This window comes from Bubalus bubalis, chromosome 4, assembly GCF_019923935.1.
Source record: "Bubalus bubalis isolate 160015118507 breed Murrah chromosome 4, NDDB_SH_1, whole genome shotgun sequence".
Lineage (NCBI taxonomy): Eukaryota > Metazoa > Chordata > Mammalia > Artiodactyla > Bovidae > Bubalus > Bubalus bubalis.
Window position 1 is genome coordinate 80,459,097 of NC_059160.1, and position 21,970 is coordinate 80,481,066.

Below are 21,970 nucleotides of genomic sequence, written 5' to 3' on the forward strand. Positions count from 1 at the left end.
CATCCAAGTACTGCATTTTGAACTCTTTTGTTGACCATGATGGCCACTCCATTTCTTCTGAGGGATTCCTGCGCACAGTAGTAGATATAATGGTCATCTGATTTAAATTCACCCATTCCAGTTCATTTCAGTTCGCTGATTCCTAGAATGTCGACATTCACTCTTGCCATCTCTTGTTTGACCACTTCCAATTTGCCTTGATTTATGGACCTGACATTCCAGGTTCCTATGCAATATTGCTCTTTACAGCATCGGACCTTGCTTCTATCACCAGTCACATCCACAGCTGGGTATTCTTTTTGCTTTGGCTCCATCCCTCCATTCTTTCTGGAGTTATTTCTCCACTGATCTCCAGTAGCATATTGGGCATCTACCTCCCTGGGGAGTTTCTCTTTCAGTATCCTAACATTTTGCCTTTTCATACTGTTCATGGGGTTCTCAAGGCAAGAATACTGAAGTGGTACCTCAATATTTAAACATCAGCTTTGTAACTTATAAGATGAGCATTCATTCCTTTGTTATATTTTCAATTTATTAATTTACCAAAAGTATGCTATGTGCCCTCGACAGCTCTAGGTATTGAGGATAGAGAAAAGATCAAGCCAGATCCAGATCCTCTTCTCACAGGATTTAACTAACTAATGGAAAGAGAGGGAGAGAGAAAAGGAAGGAGAGAAAAATATGACAAATTAATATGATAACATCAAATGACAGAGCAATAAATTAAATAAATAAATAATGGAGGAAGAGACCAAGATGACAGAGTAGAGAACTTGAGCTCACTTCCCTCAATGAACACATCAAAAACACACCTACATGTAGAGCAATTCTCACTGAAATAAACTGGGGCCTATTGGAAATACTCTTCTACAATCAAGGCTGTTAAGTAAGATCCTCATAGAGTCAAATTGAAAGGGAGAAGTAATCAGGTTGGGACCATAGCCCTAGTAGGGGACATAGAAGTGGAAGGGGGATATCCCAGACTCAGAGATCCTCCCTAGAGAGTGGTTTGAGCCACATCTAAGGTTCCCCAACCATAGAGTCCAGCACCAGGAAGATGAGTCCCAGTAGCAGATTTCAGTACTGGTGGGACTTACAAGATGGCCTAGAAAAATAAGATCTCATTCATGAAGAGCAAAATCTGCTGGAGTGATTTCCTGAGACAGCCCCAGCATATGTCCCAGCCTGTTCCAGATGCCTTCTTCAGAACAACTCCCCAGTAAAACAAAGGCTACATTGCCAAGGAGATTGCACAACTGTGGGGGATAGAACTAGAAAAGAACAAGCACTGGATCTGAATGGAGCAAAGAAAACCATTGCTTGTGCTCACAGAGGCTGTGAATTGGGAGCTGTCTCAAGCTCTGACTGTCTTGCCAGGACTGTCTTATCACATGCTCTGGCCTGCTCTGGGCACCCACTGTAGTACCTTGCTCTAGCATTGCTTAGCCCTGGGGGCAAAGATGCCGTTGCTGGGGGGAGAGGGAGAGCACATTTAAAGGGAATGAAACCAGCTTAAACTTGACCCTCAAGGTTTCTGCTCCAGCACCCTGGGACCCAAAACTACCCCCAATAGAATGGTGATGGCCATTGAACATAGGAAAAGTTCCAGCTCCCACCTACCTTTGGAATGAACCCCTCCATTTCCAGCCCCATATCCTACCAGCATGCCCTAGGAAAATATGTGATCTGTGCTAATTATAGATCCAGCTCTCCCACCAAAGCCACTGGGCATACGCTGACTGATAGAGCCACTACAACCTAGGAACACACCTTCAAGAACTGGATAGAATTACAGTTGAGCTATTTCAAATACTAAAAGATGATGCTGTGAAAGTGCTGCACTCAATATGCCAGCAAATTTGGAAAACTCAGCAGTGGCCACAGGACTGGAAAAGGTCAGGTTTCATCCCAATCCCAAAGAAAGACAATGCCAAAGAATGTTTAAACTACTGCACAATTGTGCTCATTTCAAGTTCTAACAAAGTAATGCTCAAGATCCTTCAAGCTAGGCTTCAATAATACATGAACTGAGAACTTCCAGATGTACAAGTTGAATTTAGAAAAGGCAGAGGAACCAGAGATCAAATTGCCAACATCCATTGGATCATAAAATAGCAAGGGAATTCCAGGAAAAATATCTACTTCTTCCTTGACTACACTAAAGCCTTTGATTCTGTAGATGATAATAAACCTTAAAATTCTGAAAGAGATGGGAATACCAAACCACCTTACCTGCCACCTGAGAAACCTGTATGCAGGTCAAAAAGCAACAGTTAGAACCAGACATGGAACAATGGACTGGATCAAAATTGGGACAGGGGTAGGTCAAGGCTGTTTATTGTCACTCTGCTTATTTAACTTTTATGCAGAGTACATCATTAGAAGTGCTGGGCTGGATGAAACACAAACTATAATCAAGATTGCTAGAAGAAATATCAATAACCTCAGATATGCAGATGCCACCACCCTTATGGCAGAAAGCAAAGAGGAACTAAAGAGCCTATTGATGAAAGTAAAAGAGGAGAGTGAAAAAACTGATTTAAAATTCAACATTCAAAAAACTAATATAATAGTATTCAGTCCGATCATTTCACAACAAATAGATGGGGAAACAATGGAAACAGTGACAGACTTTATTTTCTTGGGCTCTAAAATCATTGTGGACAGTGACTGTAGCCATGAAAATAAAAGACACTTGTTTCTTGGAAGAAAAACTATGACCAACCTAGATAGCATATTAAGAAGCAGAGACATTACTCTGCTGAAAAATGTCCATCTAGTCAAAGCTGTGGTTTTCCCAGTAGTCATGTATGATGTGAGAGTTGGACCATAAAGAAGGTTGAGTGCTAAAAAATTGATGCTTTTGAACTGTGGTGCTGGAGAACACTCTTGAGAGTTCTTTGGACTGCAAAGAGATCAAACCAGTCAATACTAAAAGAAATCAAGCCTGAATATTCATTGGAAGGACTGATGCTGAAGCTGAAGCTCCAATCCTTTGACCACCTGATGCAAAGAGCTGACTCATTTGAAAAGACCCTGATGCTACAAAAGATTGGAGGCTGGAGGAGAAGGGGACAACAGAGGATGAGATGGTTGGATGGTATCACCAACTCAACAGACATGAGTTTGAGCAAAGTCCTGGAGATAGTGAAGGACAGGGAAGCCTGGCATGCTGCAGTCATGGGGTCACAAATAATCAGACATGACTGAGGAACTGAACAACAAGAAGTGTTTCACCTAATTTCAGAGTCTGAGAAACTTAAACCTGAATGCAGAGAAATTACTTTAAAACAAAAGAACAAGGGAAAATCTCCTTAAAAAATGACTAATGAAACAGAGGTAAATAATTTACCAGATAGAGTTTGTCACTAGTAATAAGAATACTAACTGAACTTGGGAAAAGAATAAATGAAGACAGTGGAAATCTTAACAAGATTTAGAAAATATAGAAAGGAATAAGTCACAACTGAAGAATGCAATGACTGAAATGAAAACTAGATGGAATTAACAGCAAACTATGTGATATGCAGATGACACCACCCTTATGGCAGAAAGTGAAGAGGAACTCAAAAGCCTCTTGATGAAAGTGAAAGAGGAGAGTGAAAAAGTTGGCTTAAAGCTCAACATTCAGAAAACGAAGATCATGGCATCTGGTCCCATCACGTCATGGGAAATAGATGGAGAAACAGTGGAAACAGTGTCAGACTTTGTTTTTTTGGGCTCCAAAATCACTGCAGATGGTGACTGAAGCCATGAAATTAAAAGACGCTTACTCCTTGGAAGGAAAGTTATGACCAACCTAGACTGTGTATTAAAAAGCAGAGACAGTACTTTGTCAACAAAGATCCGTCTAGTCAAGGCTATGGTTTTTCCAGTGGTCATGTATGGATGTGAGAGTTGGACTGTGAAGAAAGCTGAGCACTGAAGAATTGATGCTTTTGAACTGTGGTGTTGGAGAAGACTCTTGCGAGTCCCTTGGACTGCAAGGAGATCCAACCAGTCCATTCTGAAGGAGATCAGCCCTAGGATTTCTTTGGAAGGAATGATGCTAAAGCTGAAACTCCAGTACTTTGGCCACCTTGTGCAAAGAGTTGACTCATTGGAAAAGACTCTGATGCTGAGAGGGATTAGAAAAGGGGACGACAGAGGCTGAGATGGCTGGATGGCATCACTGACTCGATGGACGTGAGTCTCAGTGAACTCCGGCAGTTGGTGATGGACAGGGAGGCCTGGCGTGCTGTGATTCATGGGGTCGCAAAGAGTCGGACACGACTGAGCAACTGAACTGAACTGATGTGATACAAAAGATCTGGAAGACAGAATAATGGAAATTACCCAATCAGAACAGCAAAAGAAAAACAGATTTTAAGGGACTAGTTTAAGGGACCTCTGTGACAACATCAAGAATAGCAACATTTTTATTATAGAGAGTTCCAGAATAAGAAGAGAGAACAGGGCCAAAATATATTTGATGAAATTATGGCTGAAAATTTCCAAACCTGAGGAAGGAAAGAGATATCCAGATACAGGAATCACAGAGGATTCCAAACATGATGAACCCAAAGAAACCTAAGACATATTATAAAGAATATAGCAAAAGTTAAAGAGAGAATTCTAAAGTCAGTAAGAGAAAAATTAAAAAAATCACATACAAGGGAACCTCCATAAGACTATTACCTGACATTTCTGCAGAAACTTTGCAGGCCAGATGGGAGTGACCTAATATATTTAAAGTGCTAAAAGGGAAAAACCTACAAACTAGGATACTCTATTCACTATGGTTATCAATCAGAATTGAGTTTATCAATACTAAACCAATCTTACAAAGATTTTTAAAGAATCTTTTCCAAGTGGAAAAGAGAAGGCTACAACAAGTAGTAAGAATTGATAGAAAAGAAAAAATCCTACTAGTAAAGTCAAATATATAGTAAAGGGCTGTGGATCAAACACTTGAATAAGCATCTATGAATATTAAAAAAAAGAAATTATAAAATGAACTATAACCACAATAGACTATTAAGGGTTAAACATGCATAAGTGAAATATGACATCAAAACACAAAACTTGCAAAGGAGGTTTAAAGAGTAGATATCTTAGAATGTGTTTGAACTTAAATGACTATAAGTTTAAGACAGGTAGATATGTTTATAGATCAACATATATGAACTCCATGGTAAGTACAAATCAAAACCCACAGTTATACACACAGAAAAACTAGAGAGAAAGGAACACAAGCATGCAAATAAAGAAAATCATCAAACCACAAGGGAAGAAACTAAAAGAACAGAGAACTACAAAAACAACCAGAAAACAAGTAACAGAATGGCATTAAGTATATTTCTATCAATAATCATTTCAAATGTCAATATGCTAAATATTCTAATCAAAAGACATAGAATGAAAAAAAAAGGCATAGAGTGGTTGATTAAGTAAAAAAAGCCCTATGTATTTGATACTTTCAAGAGACTCACTTTAGAGCTAAAGACACACATATACTGAAAGTGAGAAGACGGCAAAGATATTTCATGCAAATGGAAACTAAAAGGGATAGGGTTACAGGATTCAGAGGTACAAGCTGCTATATATAAAATAAATAAGCTACAAGGATATATTGTATGGCATTGATATACAATTACATAGCTGCTATTTTATAACTTTTAAAGTGATATAATCAAAAATATGAATCACTGTTGTACACCTGAAACTAATATGGTAAATCAACTACAAATCATTTAAAGATAAATAATATATAAAATCTAAGAAATAACCAAATATGAACATTTAAAATGGTTTGGGTGGGAGCCAAATTCTAATAGGATAGTTGGGAATGTCCTTTTAGAGAAGATCCTATCTGACCTAGGATATGAATAATAAGAAGGAGTACTTAGCTGAGGAGATTCTATCAGGCAGAGAAAACAACCAGTACAAAGCCTTTACATGAGAGGAGTTTGGTGTGTTTTAAGTGTAGAAAAGACAATGGTTCCAGCTCTGAATTGTGGAGGAGTCATATGAAGCAGGGTTTTACAGATCATAGTAAGGAGTTTAAATTCTTTCTAAGTGTCATAAGAAATCACTGGACAATTTTAAGGCAGAGAGTGATATTATATATATATTTAATTTTCTGCCTTCTGGGTAAACAAGGAACATGGTAGAATAAGAGTGAAATCTGTATAGGCAATTAGGAGGCCTTTTTTAATATTATTCAAGGAAGAGCTGATGGTGACCAGAGATGAAAAGAGATAGAAGCAGAAAATTTTCTGCAGGCAGAGTTGACAGTTTTCAGCTAATTTGTATGTTGGCAATGAATGAAACAGAAGACTGAATAGATTTTGGCTTGAAACATTGGGAGTTTGGTTGTGCCATTTAGTAAATTTGGGAAATAGAGAAAGGCAAATTTGAAGGCTACATAGTAAATGTTCTGTCTTGATTGTATTGCATTTGGGAAACCCTTTAGACATTGAAGAGGATATAGGAAGTTGGACACATATCTGTACAAGTTCAAAGATTACCTTGAGATAGAATCTTATGTATTTAAAGCCATAGGCCCAGATGTAAGGTTTGACCACCTCATGCGAAGAGTTGACTCATTGGAAAAGACTCTGATGCTGGGAGGGATTGGGGGCAGGAGGAGAAGGGGGCGACAGAGGATGAGATGGCTGGATGGCATCACTGACTCGATGGACGTGAGTCTGAGTGAACTCCGGGAGTTGGTGAGGGACAGGGAAGCCTAGCGTGCTGCGATTCATGGGGTTGCAAAGATTCGGACACGACTGAGTGACTGATCTGATCTGATCTGGTCTGATACATAGAGGAGAGAAGAGTGCTCAGGATCAAGTCCTAAGTCGTCCCAACACTGGGAAACTTGGCAGAGGTCATGGAGCTAGCAAAGAATGATTAATGAGAAGGAGCAATGTGAGAGACAAGAGGAAAGATTATAAGAGATTATGAATTTAAGAAAAGATATTCGAGAAAGAATTAGAAGGTTAATTCTGTGAAATGTGAAGATGTTAAACTTGAAAAGAATAAAAAAGTGACATTAAATTTGGCTAACTGGAGGTGACTGATGAGCTTGAGAATAGCAGTTTCTAAAGAGTGGTGGAAAAGAGACAACCAACTGAAGGTTGATGAGAAGAGAATAAGAGATCATTATATTACCTTACCTCCCAGGGCCACAAGGTACATTAAATGAAACCATGGATGCAGAATATAGGACCAGGCACGTAATACAGACATCAAACTTAGCTATTTTTATTCCCACATCACTATCAGTATTATAATTCCTGATGTTGTGCAGCTTGCAGAACTGAAGTTGTATGTGGTTACCATCAGTAGCGTATTATTACTTTCACAGCTCCAAGCCAGCCTCCTCGAATCATCAGTTCCGTAAGGTCTGGTTCCCGCTACATAATCACCTGGGATCATGTGGTTGCACTGTCAAATGAATCTACAGTGACGGGATATAAGGTATACAAAAGATTACTAGATTATTTCCTACACAAGCTTCATTCTTACAAGGAGTGATTGATATTTGTTCTTTTATTGTTGTTTTGTCAAAACCCATCCAGCTCTTATTCTAGTTGTGTAGTGGAATCAGATGACATAGTGCTATGATAAATTTTGAAATGAGAAAAGATCTTCAGTGAATTCCAGGAAAATACAATGTCAAGTGAATAAGATAGAATAACTACTTTAATGAATAGAATTGTTAGAATAATTAGTGTTTAAGGAAGAGAGAAAGAATTGATTTTTGCTTGGCAGTGATTAAGATAGTGTTGCCAAGCTCATAGTGAATTCTTTGATGTATTGAGGCACCCTCCGTAACTGAACAAAAATGGGAAAAAAAAATTTTTATATAAATTCTTTATATCACTATCACATTTTTCAATGGATACCAAATTTTAGGAATAGTGTGAAAAATTCTAATGGTGAGGCAATTTTTTAGACTATTTCAATATTTTGAAAGAGCCCTCATTTTATACCTTTTTTCATTAAAAAATACATTTTTAATCTCTATTTTAGATAGGTTCAAAAAATGAAATTCAGATGCTTAAGATGTGTCCTCTTGGATTAGCCTAAAATAAATAAAATCTATATGATTTAAAAATAATATGGATTTTTCAGCTAGTTTACACATAGCTTCCTAATTTTTTAAATTATTATAAGTATAAGCATTTTTAGTCAAATTTAGTATTAGGGGATTGGTTTACTATTACCCATGTATTAAATAGTCCTATTCTGAAACTTTTAAAGGTACTCTATAGACCTGATGGCCAGCATGACGGCAAGCTGTATTCAACTCATAAACACTCCATAGAAGTCCCAATCCCCAGGGATGGAGAATATGTTGTAGAGGTTCGTGCACACAGTGATGGAGGAGATGGAGTGGTGTCTCAAGTCAAAATTTCAGGTAAGCCAATCATTTAAGACACATTTTAATTAACTACTCATAAGGTTCTAGGCCCATATGGGTTCCCAAATATAAATGTGGGACTTATATTCCCACTAATATCAGTATTATTTGTAAGTAGACTTGAAATGTTAAAGATGCCCTTTAACAAAGGGCAAAGCTGTTATTTGTTCCCTTATGTGTCACAAAAGTACATTGGCAACATATCAGATACTTATTGATTATTATCTGAACATCAAAACACAATGGTATTTATTGAAATAATAAAAAATAATATCCAAACTTATACTGATAATATTATCCAAAGACAATAATATCCAAACTTCTCTAATATCAAAAGAAAATTCATTGGACTACTATTAATATTTTCCTAAACACTCTTTCCTTACCTTACACATATTAGCATAATAATAAGATAAGAAAGACTAGTAGATGACAATTCCTTCCTTTACCAATATATCTATTTGTCTCAGTATAGCTATTCCTTTTCTGAAAACTCTATTTTCACAGCATTGGTTAATTTGAAATAGATATGTAAGGCAGTGAATTTTTCCTCTATTTGGATTTGTAAAACTCTACTAATTTTTACAATTTTGTTGCTTTTCTCTCACTCTGTACACATGGTTTAGTACTGGGTTAAAATCAACGTTATTTTGAGAATTTTATGAGACTATGAAATTCTAGAAGATGCTAAATCAAAGATGAAGTAATTGATTTAGAAGAAAATTTGATGATATATAGTTAAATAGATGAATATGGCTATATATTAACCTAATAAAAAGTCCTTTAAAACAATGCCAGCGTTTTTTGTCCAAACATAACTATACAAAGAAACTGTTGAATTAACATGAAATGTCAGATGTTAGGTAAATAGTATAATTCGAGACTTTAAAAAAATGTTTGGATTTATTTGCAAATTATTTAAACTATTTGCAATGAGAAAAGGATATGAATACAAATGGAAATTTTACATTTTCATATGAATTTAAATTATTTACATTAAAAACAATTTTATTTTAGACATTGTTATTATGTCTTTTACAAAATTTAGAAATTGCAAAAAATGAAAGGAAAATAAAATAGTTATATTCCACTCTAAGTGCTTAACTAATGTTCAGTGGAATTCGCTTTAAGTTACCCTATAGACATTTGTAATTTCATGTGTGGGCTTTTATTGAATATATCCTGTCATATCCAAATTTTATCAATTATGTTTCATGAACATTGAAAAATTCATGAATTTTATTTAAAATCTCTGTAACGCAAACGGTAAAGAATCTGCCTTCAATGCAGTAGACCTGGGTTCGATCCCTGGGTATGGAAGGTCTTCTAGAGAAGTAGAGAAGGGAATGGCAATCTGGTCCAGTATTCTTGCCTGGAGAATCCCATGGATGGAAGAGCCTTGTGGGCTATAGTTCATGGTGTCACAAAGAGTCAGACATGACTGAGCGACTAACACTGAGACTACTATTCTCTCAAACAAATGTGCAAAGTTATCTACTCATTTCAGTTTTTTCTATCATAAACAATACTATTTTCACTGCATTTTTATAAATCTTTCTGCAGGTTAAATTTAAATAATCTTCCTGAAGGTTAAATTCAAACAATGAGTTAAAGAGTTTTACTTCTATATTTCAAATTTTCTTTTAAAATATGTATCAACTTATGTTCCTATTATTATTGTGTATGAGTGCATTTTCTTTTTTTTTTCACTTTTATTTATTTTTTATTTTATTTTATTTTTAAACTTTACATAATTGTATTAGTTTTGCCAAATATCAAAATGAATCCGCAACAGGTTTACATGTGTTCCCCATCCTGAACCCTCCTCCCTCCTCCCTCCCCATACCATCCCTCTGGGTCGTCCCAGTGCACCAGCCCCAAGCATCCAGTATCGTGCATCGAACCTGGACTGGCAACTCGTTTCATACATGATATTTTACATATTTCAATGCCATTCTACCAAATCTTCCCACCCTCTCCCTTTCCCACAGAGTCCATAAGACTGTTCTATACATCAGTGTCTCTTTTGCTGTCTCGTACACAGGGTTATTGTTACCATTTTTCTAAATTCCAAATATATGCATTAGTATACTGTATTGGTGTTTTTCTTTCTGGCTTACTTCACTCTGTATAATAGGCTCCAGTTTCATCCACCTCATTAGAACTGATTCAAATGTATTCTTTTTAATGGCTGAGTAATACTCCATTGTGTATATGTACCACAGCTTTCTTATCCATTCATCTGCTGATGGACATCTAGTTTGCTTCCATGTCCTGGCTATTATAAACAGTGCTGCGATGAACATTGGGGTACACGTGTCTCTTTCCCTTCTGGTTTCCTCAGTGTGTATGCCCAGCAGTGGGATTGCTGGATCATAAGGCAGTTCTATTTCCAGTTTTTTAAGGAATCTCCACACTGTTCTCCATAGTGGCTGTACTAGTTTGCATTCCCACCAACAGTGGAAGAGGGTTCCCTTTTCTCCACACCCTCTCCAGCATTTATTACTTGTAGACTTTTGGATCGCAGCCATTCTGACTGGTGTGAAATGGTACCTCATGGTAGTTTTGATTTGCATTTCTCTGATAATGAGTGATGTTGAGCATCTTTTCATGTGTTTGTGAGCCATCTGTATGTCTTCTTTGGAGAAATGTCTATTTAGTTCTTTGGCCCATTTTTTGATTGGGTCATTTATTTTTCTGGAGTTGAGCTGTAGGAATTGCTTGTATATTCTCGAGATTAGTTGTTTGTCAGTTGCTTCATTTGCTATTATCTTCTCCCATTCTGAAGGCTGTCTTTTCACCTTGCTAATAGTTTCCTTTGATGTGCAGAAGCTTTTAAGGTTAATTAGGTCCCATTTGTTTATTTTTGCTTTTATTTCCAATATTCTGGGAGGTGGGTCATAGAGGATCCTGCTGTGATGTATGTCAGAGAGTGTTTTGCCTATGTTCTCCTCTAGGAGTTTTATAGTTTCTGGTCTTACATTGAGATCTTTAATCCATTTTGAGTTTATTTTTGTGTATGGTGTTAGAAAGTGTTCTAGTTTCATTCTTTACAAGTGGTTGACCAGAGTTCCCAGCACCACTTGTTAAAGAGATTGTCTTTAATCCATTGTATATTCTTGCCTCCTTTGTCAAAGATAAGGTGTCCATATGTGTGTGGATTTATCTCTGGGCTTTCTATTTTGTTCCCTTGATCTATATTTCTGTCTTTGTGCCAGTACCATACTGTCTTGATAACGGTGGCTTTGTAGTAGAGCCTGAAGTCAGGTAGGTTGATTCCTCCAGTTCCATTCTTCTTTCTCAAGATCGCTTTGGCTAGTCAAGGTTTTTTGTATTTCCATACAAATTCTGAGTGCATTTTCTACTGCACCACTCCAACACTAGTCTCTATCTTTTAAGTCATCACTATTTTGATAGGAGAACATGGCATCTTTGTATTTTTGAAACTTTTTCTAAATTTTGAACTTGGATAGCACACAGATTCAATAGTTTTACACTTAGAAGGCCAGTAGAATTAATATTAAGAAATATCAGATATTTTATGAACACACCATTCTAGAATTTTCTCATTTATTATTTTCAAATTATTTGTAATGGGAAAAGCATTTGAATACACATGAAAATGTTAGACTTTTCGTTAAGTTTAAAAGACTCCCAGTACTTTCCTTTGTTTCAGTTTTTGTGCCTAAAATATGTAGCTATGAGTATAATACATTGCTACATTTTCATGTCTATATGCATCATGCTGTTCATTCATTTTCTCATTCAAAAAATATGCATTAAATGCCTAAAATACTTCAGGCATAATTTACATACTTAAAATGTTCTACCATTTATATATTCCCACATGCTTTGGAGTCTACATCACAATCATCCTCCTCTGGCTCTACTATAATTCTAAAATTTCTCTTGGCTTCCAATTTTGGCTTCCTATATATAGTATACAGGCTGTATAACAGCCAGACTGATCCTTCCAAACATAAGTCAAATCATAGAGCTTTCCTCTTAGAAAAACATCCTGTAGAATAAAATCAAAACCCCTCACCACTTCCCTGTATAATCTGGTCCTCCCAAACACTCTTCCTTCAATTGATTTCACCTGTGCTCCTTTAACCCTTTTTGCTTCCTGAACATACCAGCATTATTCAACCTTTAAACATTATTCAACCTTTAAGCCTCTGTTCTTGCCACTGTCTGGAATTCTGTGGATTTTGGCACTGCTGGTTATTTCTGTCATTTTTGTTTCTGCTCAGATGTCGCCTTCTCAAGGAAGAATTATTATATGTCCATCAATGTAACATAGCCCCTACTCTAGTGCTTTTCATTTCACATCGTTTTTTTAATTTATTCATATTTATAGCTATTAGAATTATTTATTAATTTATACTGTTCACTATCTATATCCTTACTTGTATCTAAGCTCTGTGGGAGCAAGTTCTTGCCTGCCTTGTTCAATCCTTGAATCCTTAGAACTCAAGGGACATATCTGGCACGTAACAGGGTATTAACAAATAATTGTTTAATTAATTAATGGTTTCTGTATAGAGGAAGATTTAGTTATAACAATAATTGGGGCAATTTAAACTGTAGTTTAGATGTCTAGAATGTTGATATGCTATCCTTTTGGGCACATGATTTATGCCATGCTAATCTACAAATTTGATTCTTACAAAGATTAAGATTTTGTATCAGAGATATTCTAGAAAATTGATTAGACATGGTAATCTGTAACTCTATTTATCTCTGACCTGAACACTGTCATCTGCTGTCTTAATAAATTATTCCCTATCAGATTGCTTATAATTCACATAGAGGCAAACATAACACTGCAAATGTTTCATCACAAGCATACTATGTCTGAAACATTCTATATTGTCTTTTAAGAATCCTTTGTTTTTATAGATCACTGTAAATGAAATTAAGAATCAGGTGAAATTTAAGGGTGATGGTGGCCTCATAGAATGAGTTTGGAAGTTTACCTTCCTCTGCAATTTTCTGGAAGAGTTTGAGCATGATAGGTGTTAGCTCTTCTCTAAATTTTTGGTAGAATTCAGCTGTGAAGCCGTCTGGACCTGGGCTTTTGTTTGCTGGAAGATTTTTGATTACAGTTTCAATTTCCGTGCTTGTGATGGGTCTGTTAAGATTTTCTATTTCTTCTTGGTCGAGTTTTGGAAAGTTGTACTTTTCTAAGAATTTGTCCATTTCTTCCACGTTGTCCATTTTATTGGCATATAATTGTTGATAGTAGTCTCTTATGATCCTTTGTATTTCTGTGTTGTCTGTTGTGATCTCTCCATTTTCATTTCTAATTTTATTGATTTGATTTTTCTCCCTTTGTTTCTTGATGAGTCTGGCTAATGGTTTGTCAATTTTATTTATCCTTTCAAAGAACCAGCTTTTGGTTTTGTTGATTTTTGCTATGGTTTAACTATATATTTTAATACAAAGTAATTTATCTTAATGGCAACCCACTCCAGTATTCTTACCTGGAAAATCCCATGGATGGAGGATCCTGGTAGGCTACAGTCCATGGGGTCACAAAGAGTTGGACATGACTGAGTGACATCACTTCACTTCTTCATGAAATATACACTTATAAAATTTCAGAATATAAACTGACAATACATATCCACAGAGAAGCAGTATTTCCTTACTGATGTGTCAATGTGCGTATTTTGAGCTTTTATTTTTCTTTTAGTTTTAAACCCACTAAAGCCATCTTATTCAAATCAAGAGTTTCAAGGACATTTTAGAGTTTGGACTACTTAAAATAAAAAAAGTAGTCATTTGAACCCTTTAAAGTGGTAGTAATATGACCAGATATTTGCACTTGAAAAATTACTTTGTTGTTTGTGGAAAATATATACAGTAGGAGAGTAAGATATAAGGAGATGAATTACAAGGTTATTATCATAGAATGATTAATAAGATGATGGTCTGGATTGGAAAGAAGGCAGTGGTAGGTCTAGGGTAGGTTCTAAAAGAACGAGACATCTTTTCTGCTTGATTTAAAGTTACTATAGATTTATTTTGTTGACTTTATGTCTTCTAATAAATCTGCAATTTATCCTGATGTTACCATAGATGATATGATCTAAACATTTAACCTACTATTTTTGATAACTCCAAGCTATTAAGTTAAACTACATAACCAAAGCCACTGACTTAAACACTGATGAAAAACACATTTTGTTTTTTCAGTTTGTTCTCTTCCCAGTAGCAGAAGTTAAAGGGCTAGGAAACCGCTCTCTAGTGAAACCTTTAGATGTCTGACTACCGTTACTCACATGCTCCCTTCTCCACCGTCTGTGTTTAATTCCTACTTTATGAAATTAAAGTTCTTCATTAACATCAGCAATTTTGCAAATACCTTAGTAAGCATTTTCAAAACAAAAAATAGTCTGAGCATCTAATTTTATACAATAGCCTGTATATACATGGTGGTCTAAGGCTTACTTTAACCTGTCTTATTTAATGACAGGATGCCATATTCTTAAGTGATCTCCATATCTGTAACCTTGCAAATGTTCTGTATCATTTGAAAAATAAATTTCAATAAATAAATTAGCTACTAGCCTAAAATTTTGACATGGTATATTATGTCACAGTAAAGTTAAGTTGAATGTCATTTTTATAAGTTAATCATCATAACTTTAAAGTTTTATATTTGTGACTATGAGACAATCAAATATTGTCATTCAAGAAATGCTATCACTCAAACCATTTTGAAATAATCAAATATTTTGTTTTCCTTTGCTACATCCTGTGGGGGATGCAAGAGAGTGAATCCAACCTGTATATTTCTAGGCTGACAAATATCTTACATTTAAAATTACCTCTAAAATATAAATTCCTTTTATTACCATTCAGTCATGACTACCCACTTAAAATGTTTTCTGACTCTATTGCAGTGCTTGACTCTTCTAGTTTTGTAAAAAGACTAAAATAAATGAGAAGGTATCTGAGCAAACTAATACTTTTTCACATCTTTATATTTGATTTAGAGACTGACTCAGTGCCCTGTTCATTGTCAATGTATGAATGATCCATGTTTGTTTCAGCAGTTGATGGACAGGGTTAGGGACTCCCAGTAAAGAAGTTCTCAGAGGTTTACTTACCCTTCAGAAGCTTTGGGCAGTAATTCTAGGAGCAGATTTTGTCACTTTGTCAGACCATGCATAGCATCTCTCCATCTAAACTAATCTGGGTTCTCCTGAATCTTCCCTAAGGTTTTTTATTTATGTATTTTTTAGTTACTAGTAAGTTCACACAACACCCGAGATATTTTGTTCATTAACTTAGTTGCAGATATAATTTGATTATAAAAATCCACACTGGAATACATTATAAAAATAGAGAAAATAAGAAATCATCCCCCAATATTTCAGTCCAGTGCAGTCACTCAGTCATGTCCGGCTGTTTGCAATCCCATGGACTGCAGCATGCCAGGCTTCCCTGTCCATCACCAACACCTGGAGCTTAATCAAACTCATACCCATTGAATTGATAATGCCACCCAACTATCTTATCCTCTGTCATCCCCTTCTCCTCCCGCCTTCAATCTTTCCCAGCATCAGGGTCTTTTCCAATGAGTCAGTTCTTCATATCAGGTGGCCAAAGTATTGGAGTTTCAGCTTCAGCATCAGTCCTTCCAATGAATATTCAGGACTAATCTCCTTTAGGATTAACTGGTTGGATCTCCTCACAGTTCAAGGGACACTCAAGAGTCTTCTCCAACACCACAGTTCAAAAGCATCAATTCTTTGGCACTCAGCTTACTTTATTGTCCAACTCTCACATCCATACCTGCCTACCGGAAAAACAATAGCTTTGACTAGACGGACCCTTGTTAGCAAAATAATGTCTTTGCTTTTTAATATGCTGTCTACGTTGGTCACAGCTTTTCTTCCAAGAAGGAAGCATCTGTTAATTTCATGGCAGCAGGTACCATCTGCAGGGATTTTGGAGCCCCCAAAAATGAAGTCTATCACTGTTTCCATTGTTTCCCCATCTACTTGCCATGAACTGATGGGACCAGATGCCATGATTTTAGTTTTCAGAATATTGAGTTTTAAGCTAACTTTTTAACTCTTCTCTTTTACTTTCATCAAGAGGCTCTTTAGTTCTTCGCTTTCTGCCATAAGGGTTGTGTCATCTGTATATCTGAGGTTATTGATATTTCTCCTAACAATCTTGATTCCAGCTTGTACTTCATCCAGTCCAGCATTTCTCATGATGTACTCTGCATATAAATTAAATAAGCAGGGTTACAATATACAGCCTTGACGTACTCGTTTCCTGCTTTGGAACCAGTATGTTGTTCCATGTCCAGTTCTTACTGTTGCTTCTTAACCTGAATGCAGATTTCTCAGGAGGCAGGTTTGGTATTCCCATCTCTTTAAGAATTTTCCACAGTTTGTTGTGATCCACACAATCAAAGGCTTTGGCATAGTTAATAAAGCAGAAGTAGATGTATTTTTGGAACTCTCTTGCTTTCTCAATGATCCAACGGATGTTGGCAACTTGATCTCTGGTTCCTCTGGCTTTTCTAAATTCATCTTGAACATCTGGAAGTTCATAGTTCACATACTGTTGAAGTCTGGCTCAGAAAATTTTGAGCATTACTTTGCTAACATGTGAAATGAGTGTAATTGTACAGTAGTTTGTGCATTCTTTGGCATTGCCTTTCTTTGGGATTTGAATGAAAATGGACCTTTTCCTGTCCTGTGGTCACTGCTGAGTTTTCCAAATTTGCTGACATATTGAGGGCAGCACTTTCAGAGCATCATCTTTTAGGATTTGAAGTAGCTCAACTGGAATTCCATCACCTCCACTAGCTTTGTTTGCACTGATGCTTCCTAAGGCCCACTTGACTTTGCATTCCAAGATGTCTGGCTATAGGTGAATGATCACACCATTGTGCTTATCTGAAGCACACATCATGAAGATCATTTTTGTATAGTTCTTCTGTGTATTCTTGCCACCTCTTCTTAATATCTTCTGCTTCTGTTAGGTCCATATCATTTCCATCCTTTATTGTGCCCATCTTTGCATGAAATATTCCCTTGGTATCTCTAATTTTATTGAAGATACCCCTAGTTTTTCCCATTCTATTGTTTTCCTCTATTTCTTTGCATTGATCACTGAAGAAGGCTCTCTTATCTCTCCTTGCTATTCTTTGGAACTCTGCATTCAAATGAGTATATCTTTCCTTCTCTTCTTTGCCTTTTGCTTCTCTTCTTTTCACAGCTATTTGTAAGGCCTCTTCAGTCAACCATTTTGCCTCCAGTGAAAATAATTTTTCCCTCTGATAAAATTTACTCTCAAAACATTCCATATTTGTATAACACATTTGCTCTGTAGAACACTGATTCATTCAATGGACATCTACTGAACACCTGCAATATGTCAGGCTATTGCTAGGTTACTTGGTACAACAATTGGCAAGTGCTTCTGAAGCTTGCATGCAGCAACATGGATAGACCCGTAGATTATCATACTAAGTAAAGTAAGTCAGACAAAAAAAGACAAATGTCTTATGACATTACTTATATGTGGATTCTAAAATATGACACAAGTGAACTTATTTACAAAACATAAAAAGAGCTGCAGACATAGAAAACAAACTTATGGTTACCAAAGGGGAAAGGGAATAAGGAAGGAATAAATTAGAAGTTTGGGATTAACAGATACATACTACTTATATGTAACACAGATAAACAAAGACTTACTGTATAGCACTGGAAACTATATTCTGAGACCCCCCTGAGGGGGTTTTCTCCGTGGATCCAGGGAATATTCAATATCTTACAATAAACTATAATGGAAAAGAATATAAAACATGTATGTTTGTACATATATATACACATAACTGAATCACTTTATTGTATACCAGAAATTACCACAACATTGTAAATCAATTTATAAAAATAAGAATGCTAATAGATACCAAGAAAATAAAGCGCTAATCCAAATAATATTTATCTAGATATAGATTTACTAAGGCCTATAAGAAAAAATAACAAGCTAATATAGAGAATAAAAGAGGTAAGACTGATTTAAATAAGATGAGCAGGTTAAGCCTCCTTTAAATAGGAGATGTTTAGGACTTCCCTGGTGGCTCAGATGGTAAAGCGTCTGCCTGCAATACGGGAGACCCAGGTTCGATCCCTGGGTTGGGAAGATCTCCTGGAGAAGGAAATGGCAACCCACTCCAGTATTCCTGCCTGGAGAATCCCAGGGACGGAGGAGCCTGGTAGGCTACAGTCCATGGGGTCACAAAGAGTCGGACACGACTGAGCGACTTCACTTCACTTCTTCACTTCAGGCTGAAGCCTAAAAAGGAACTAGACAGACCACACAAATGAGGCTAAGAGTCACAGGGACAAGGAAGGAGCATGACATGTTCAAGAAGCTGAAAAACCAATGTGACTGTTATAAAGAGGAAGGGGATGAACTGGAGAGATTAGGAGGGGCAAAGCTATAAATGGCCATGATTCCATCTCAGACTCATACTCTTCACCTCCCATTCTAATTCTCTCCCTTTTCCTATCCTTAAAGGTTTTTGTCAGAAGTTTGTACTTTATTCTATGTTCAGTGGGAAAATATTGATGAGCCTTTACAAGATGAGTGATGCAATCTGATTTAAGATCATCTTTGCTATAGTGCTGAAAACAGTTAAAGTGGAACAAAAGGGGAATTGTTGGGGCTGGTGAGAAAATAGCAAGTTTGAAATCCAATCATTACAAGCAGATTCTCCTTCAGAAATAATTGATATATAGGATAGTTTAATTTTTTTGTTGTTCTGAGATGTAAAGCAAATTGCAAGACATTTTCTAGCATAAATGACTAAAGACATTGTATACAATTCAGAGGATGAAATGTACATTTTAGAATGTTTTTAATAAAAAATTTCAAGTGGAATATTAGAGATATTAATAAAAATATAAAGAATTCATAAGCTTGCTGGAAGAAAATGTCTATCTCATCTAGTTCAGCTCCTTCCCAAAGTTTGGAATTCCCTGTAGGACATTGATGGTTTATGCTCTCTCAGCATCAGCTGAAACACTGTTAGTGATGGGGAGGAAATTCACCCATTTTACAAGCAGTCTTGTAAATATCAAAAGCTTTAATCAACAGATTATAACTCTCAATCAGTTCTATAATGAGAGTGGACACAGCAAGTCTGAAGAGTTAACCAGGACCTGAATCATAACTAGATTTATGGATCTTGGTTGAGGACATTGGAATTTACTCTAAATGTGAGAAGAAACCATTGAAGCATTTTAAGATGTGGACTGACATGATTAGATTTATATTTTACAAGTTGTATTTTTTCAATTCTTTGGAAAGAGGTAGAAATTTTGTGAATTCTGGAGGAAATCTCTGTCAATATCAGGAAATAAGGAGGGCAGGAAATAGCAGCCTAAAGGTGAGAGTCGAAGCAAGAGATGATGTCAGCTTGACGTCGTGTGTGTGTGTGTGTGTGTGTGTTAGTCCCTCTGTCATGTCCAACTCTCTGTGACCCCATGGACTGTACCCTGCCAGACTCCTCTGTCCAAGGAATTTCCCAGGCAAGAATACTGGAGTGGATTGCCATTTGCTTCTCCAGAGGATCTTCCCAACCCAAGGATTGAACCTGGGTCTCCTGCATTGCAGATGGTGTCCTTACCATCTGAGCCACACTATTTGACTAGAATGGTCACAGTGAAAGAAGTGAGAAATGGCTGTAGTCAGGATTTATTTGAAAGAAGACCCAACAATATTTTCTGATGAGAGAGGGGGTGAAAGAACAATTGGCATGACTCTTAAGAATTTAGGTTAATCAGCAAAATCATCTACTGAAATGGCCAACAGAATATCTACTTCAATAGAACCAATTACTGAAAATAGATAATTGGAGAAAATAATTAGGAGTTCAAATTTTGATATGCTACTTTATGCTATGTCTATTAGACATCCAGGTATATAGATTTTAAAGCAATCATCTAGCCGAACAGAAACTAGCTGAGGTCAGATAACAAATTTGTCAGAAAACCAATTGGCACAACTGTGTAAGTATCTATAGCCCATAGCAGCCTGATATAGAAATAGAAATAGCAGAGAGTTGTGGGTGTTGCCCAGAGCTGGTACACTGCATGGTAATAGGAGATCAAGGGAAACAAGGATGTATTACTTCTAGTTAAAGAAGAATTTAAATAGCTGGACAGAGTGTTCATATCTATTAGGATATTTTCAGCTGGCAGAAGCAAACTCTCAACTCAAAATTGCTTGAGAGATAGGTAGGCTTTCCACCTTTGTGACATCAGTGTCTCAAACATATAATCAAGGACCAGTCACCCCACTCCCCCAGATTTGTCTTCTTTGGGAGGTCTCAGGATTAGGTTCATTCTAAAGCTCATCTAAGGCTCTCTGTGCTGCATGATGGCTGCAACAGTGCTAGGAATTATTTCATACAGACCTGACGACCTCCAATAGAGAAGAGTTCTGTCTCTTTTGAAACTCTGTTTTTAAAATGAAGGATCTTTCCCAAAAGAACTTCAGAAAACCTTTCCATATTATCTAGAACTGGGTCACATATCTACCTTTAAACTAATAAAATGGCATTTGCATGATTGCTCACTGTGATAAAATTTACCACAAATCTGGGGATACAAACTATCTTCCTTGAGGGGAGAACATCTGAACAAAACATGGAACTGTGTTGACAAGGAAGCAAAGAGAAGCTTTCAACCTTAACTTTTAACTTTTCAAAGTTAACTAACAAGATAAATATCCATGGAAATAGGGAAAGGAAAAAGAGGAAACTAGGTCAAAGAGCAACTTCATAAAAGTGCAGAAGAGAAAGGCAAGGTACAGGAAGGATAGAAATTAGCTTCAAAAGCAGAAAATTTAGGCAAGATTAATTTTTTAATTGAAATAATGAGACTTCACCACAAGGATTCTGAGACTTAAACAAGGATTTAGGATATCAAACAAATAGCCAGAGTATGTCAATAAACTGAGAGAACTCTAATCAAAGTCAGTAAACACAAGTTTACTCTCAAAATTATATATGTGGCACTACCATTCTTAAGGAAACTACCTAAATTAAATCCTTTATGATTATACAGTGGAAGTGAGGAATAGATTTAAGGGACTAGATCTGATAGACAGAGCCCCTGATGAACTATGGACAGAGGTTCATGACATTGTACAGGAGACAGGGATCACGACCATCCCCAGGAAAAAGAAATGCAAAAGGGCAACATGGCTGTCTGAGGAGGCCTTAAAAAGGCTGTGAAAAGAAGAAAAGCAAAAAGCAAGGGAGAAAAGGAAAGATATATCCATTTGAATGCAGAGTTCCAAAGAATAGCAAGGAGAGATAAGAAAGCCTTCCTCAGTGATCAGTGCAAGGAAACAGAGGGAAAACAATAGAATGGGAAAGACTAAGGATATCTTCAAGAAAATTAGAGATACCAAGGAAACATTTTATGCAAAGATGGGCTCAATGAGGGACCAAAATGATATGGACCTAACAGAAGCAGAAGATGTTAAGAAGAGGTGGCAAGAATACACAGA

At 36.4% G+C, this 21,970-nt stretch overlaps 1 protein-coding gene across 2 annotated transcripts in view; it reads left to right on the forward strand.

The window, feature by feature from the left end:
• CNTN1 (contactin 1) overlaps positions 1-21,970 on the forward strand; it is a 404,810-nt gene that overhangs the window by 352,504 nt on the left and 30,336 nt on the right. For both annotated transcript variants that reach the window (XM_006055954.4, XM_006055955.4), the window contains exons 22-23: positions 7,352-7,464; positions 8,251-8,407. In XM_006055954.4, coding sequence (XP_006056016.1) covers positions 7,352-7,464; positions 8,251-8,407 — 270 coding nt within the window. The remainder of the gene's footprint in view (positions 1-7,351; positions 7,465-8,250; positions 8,408-21,970) is intronic.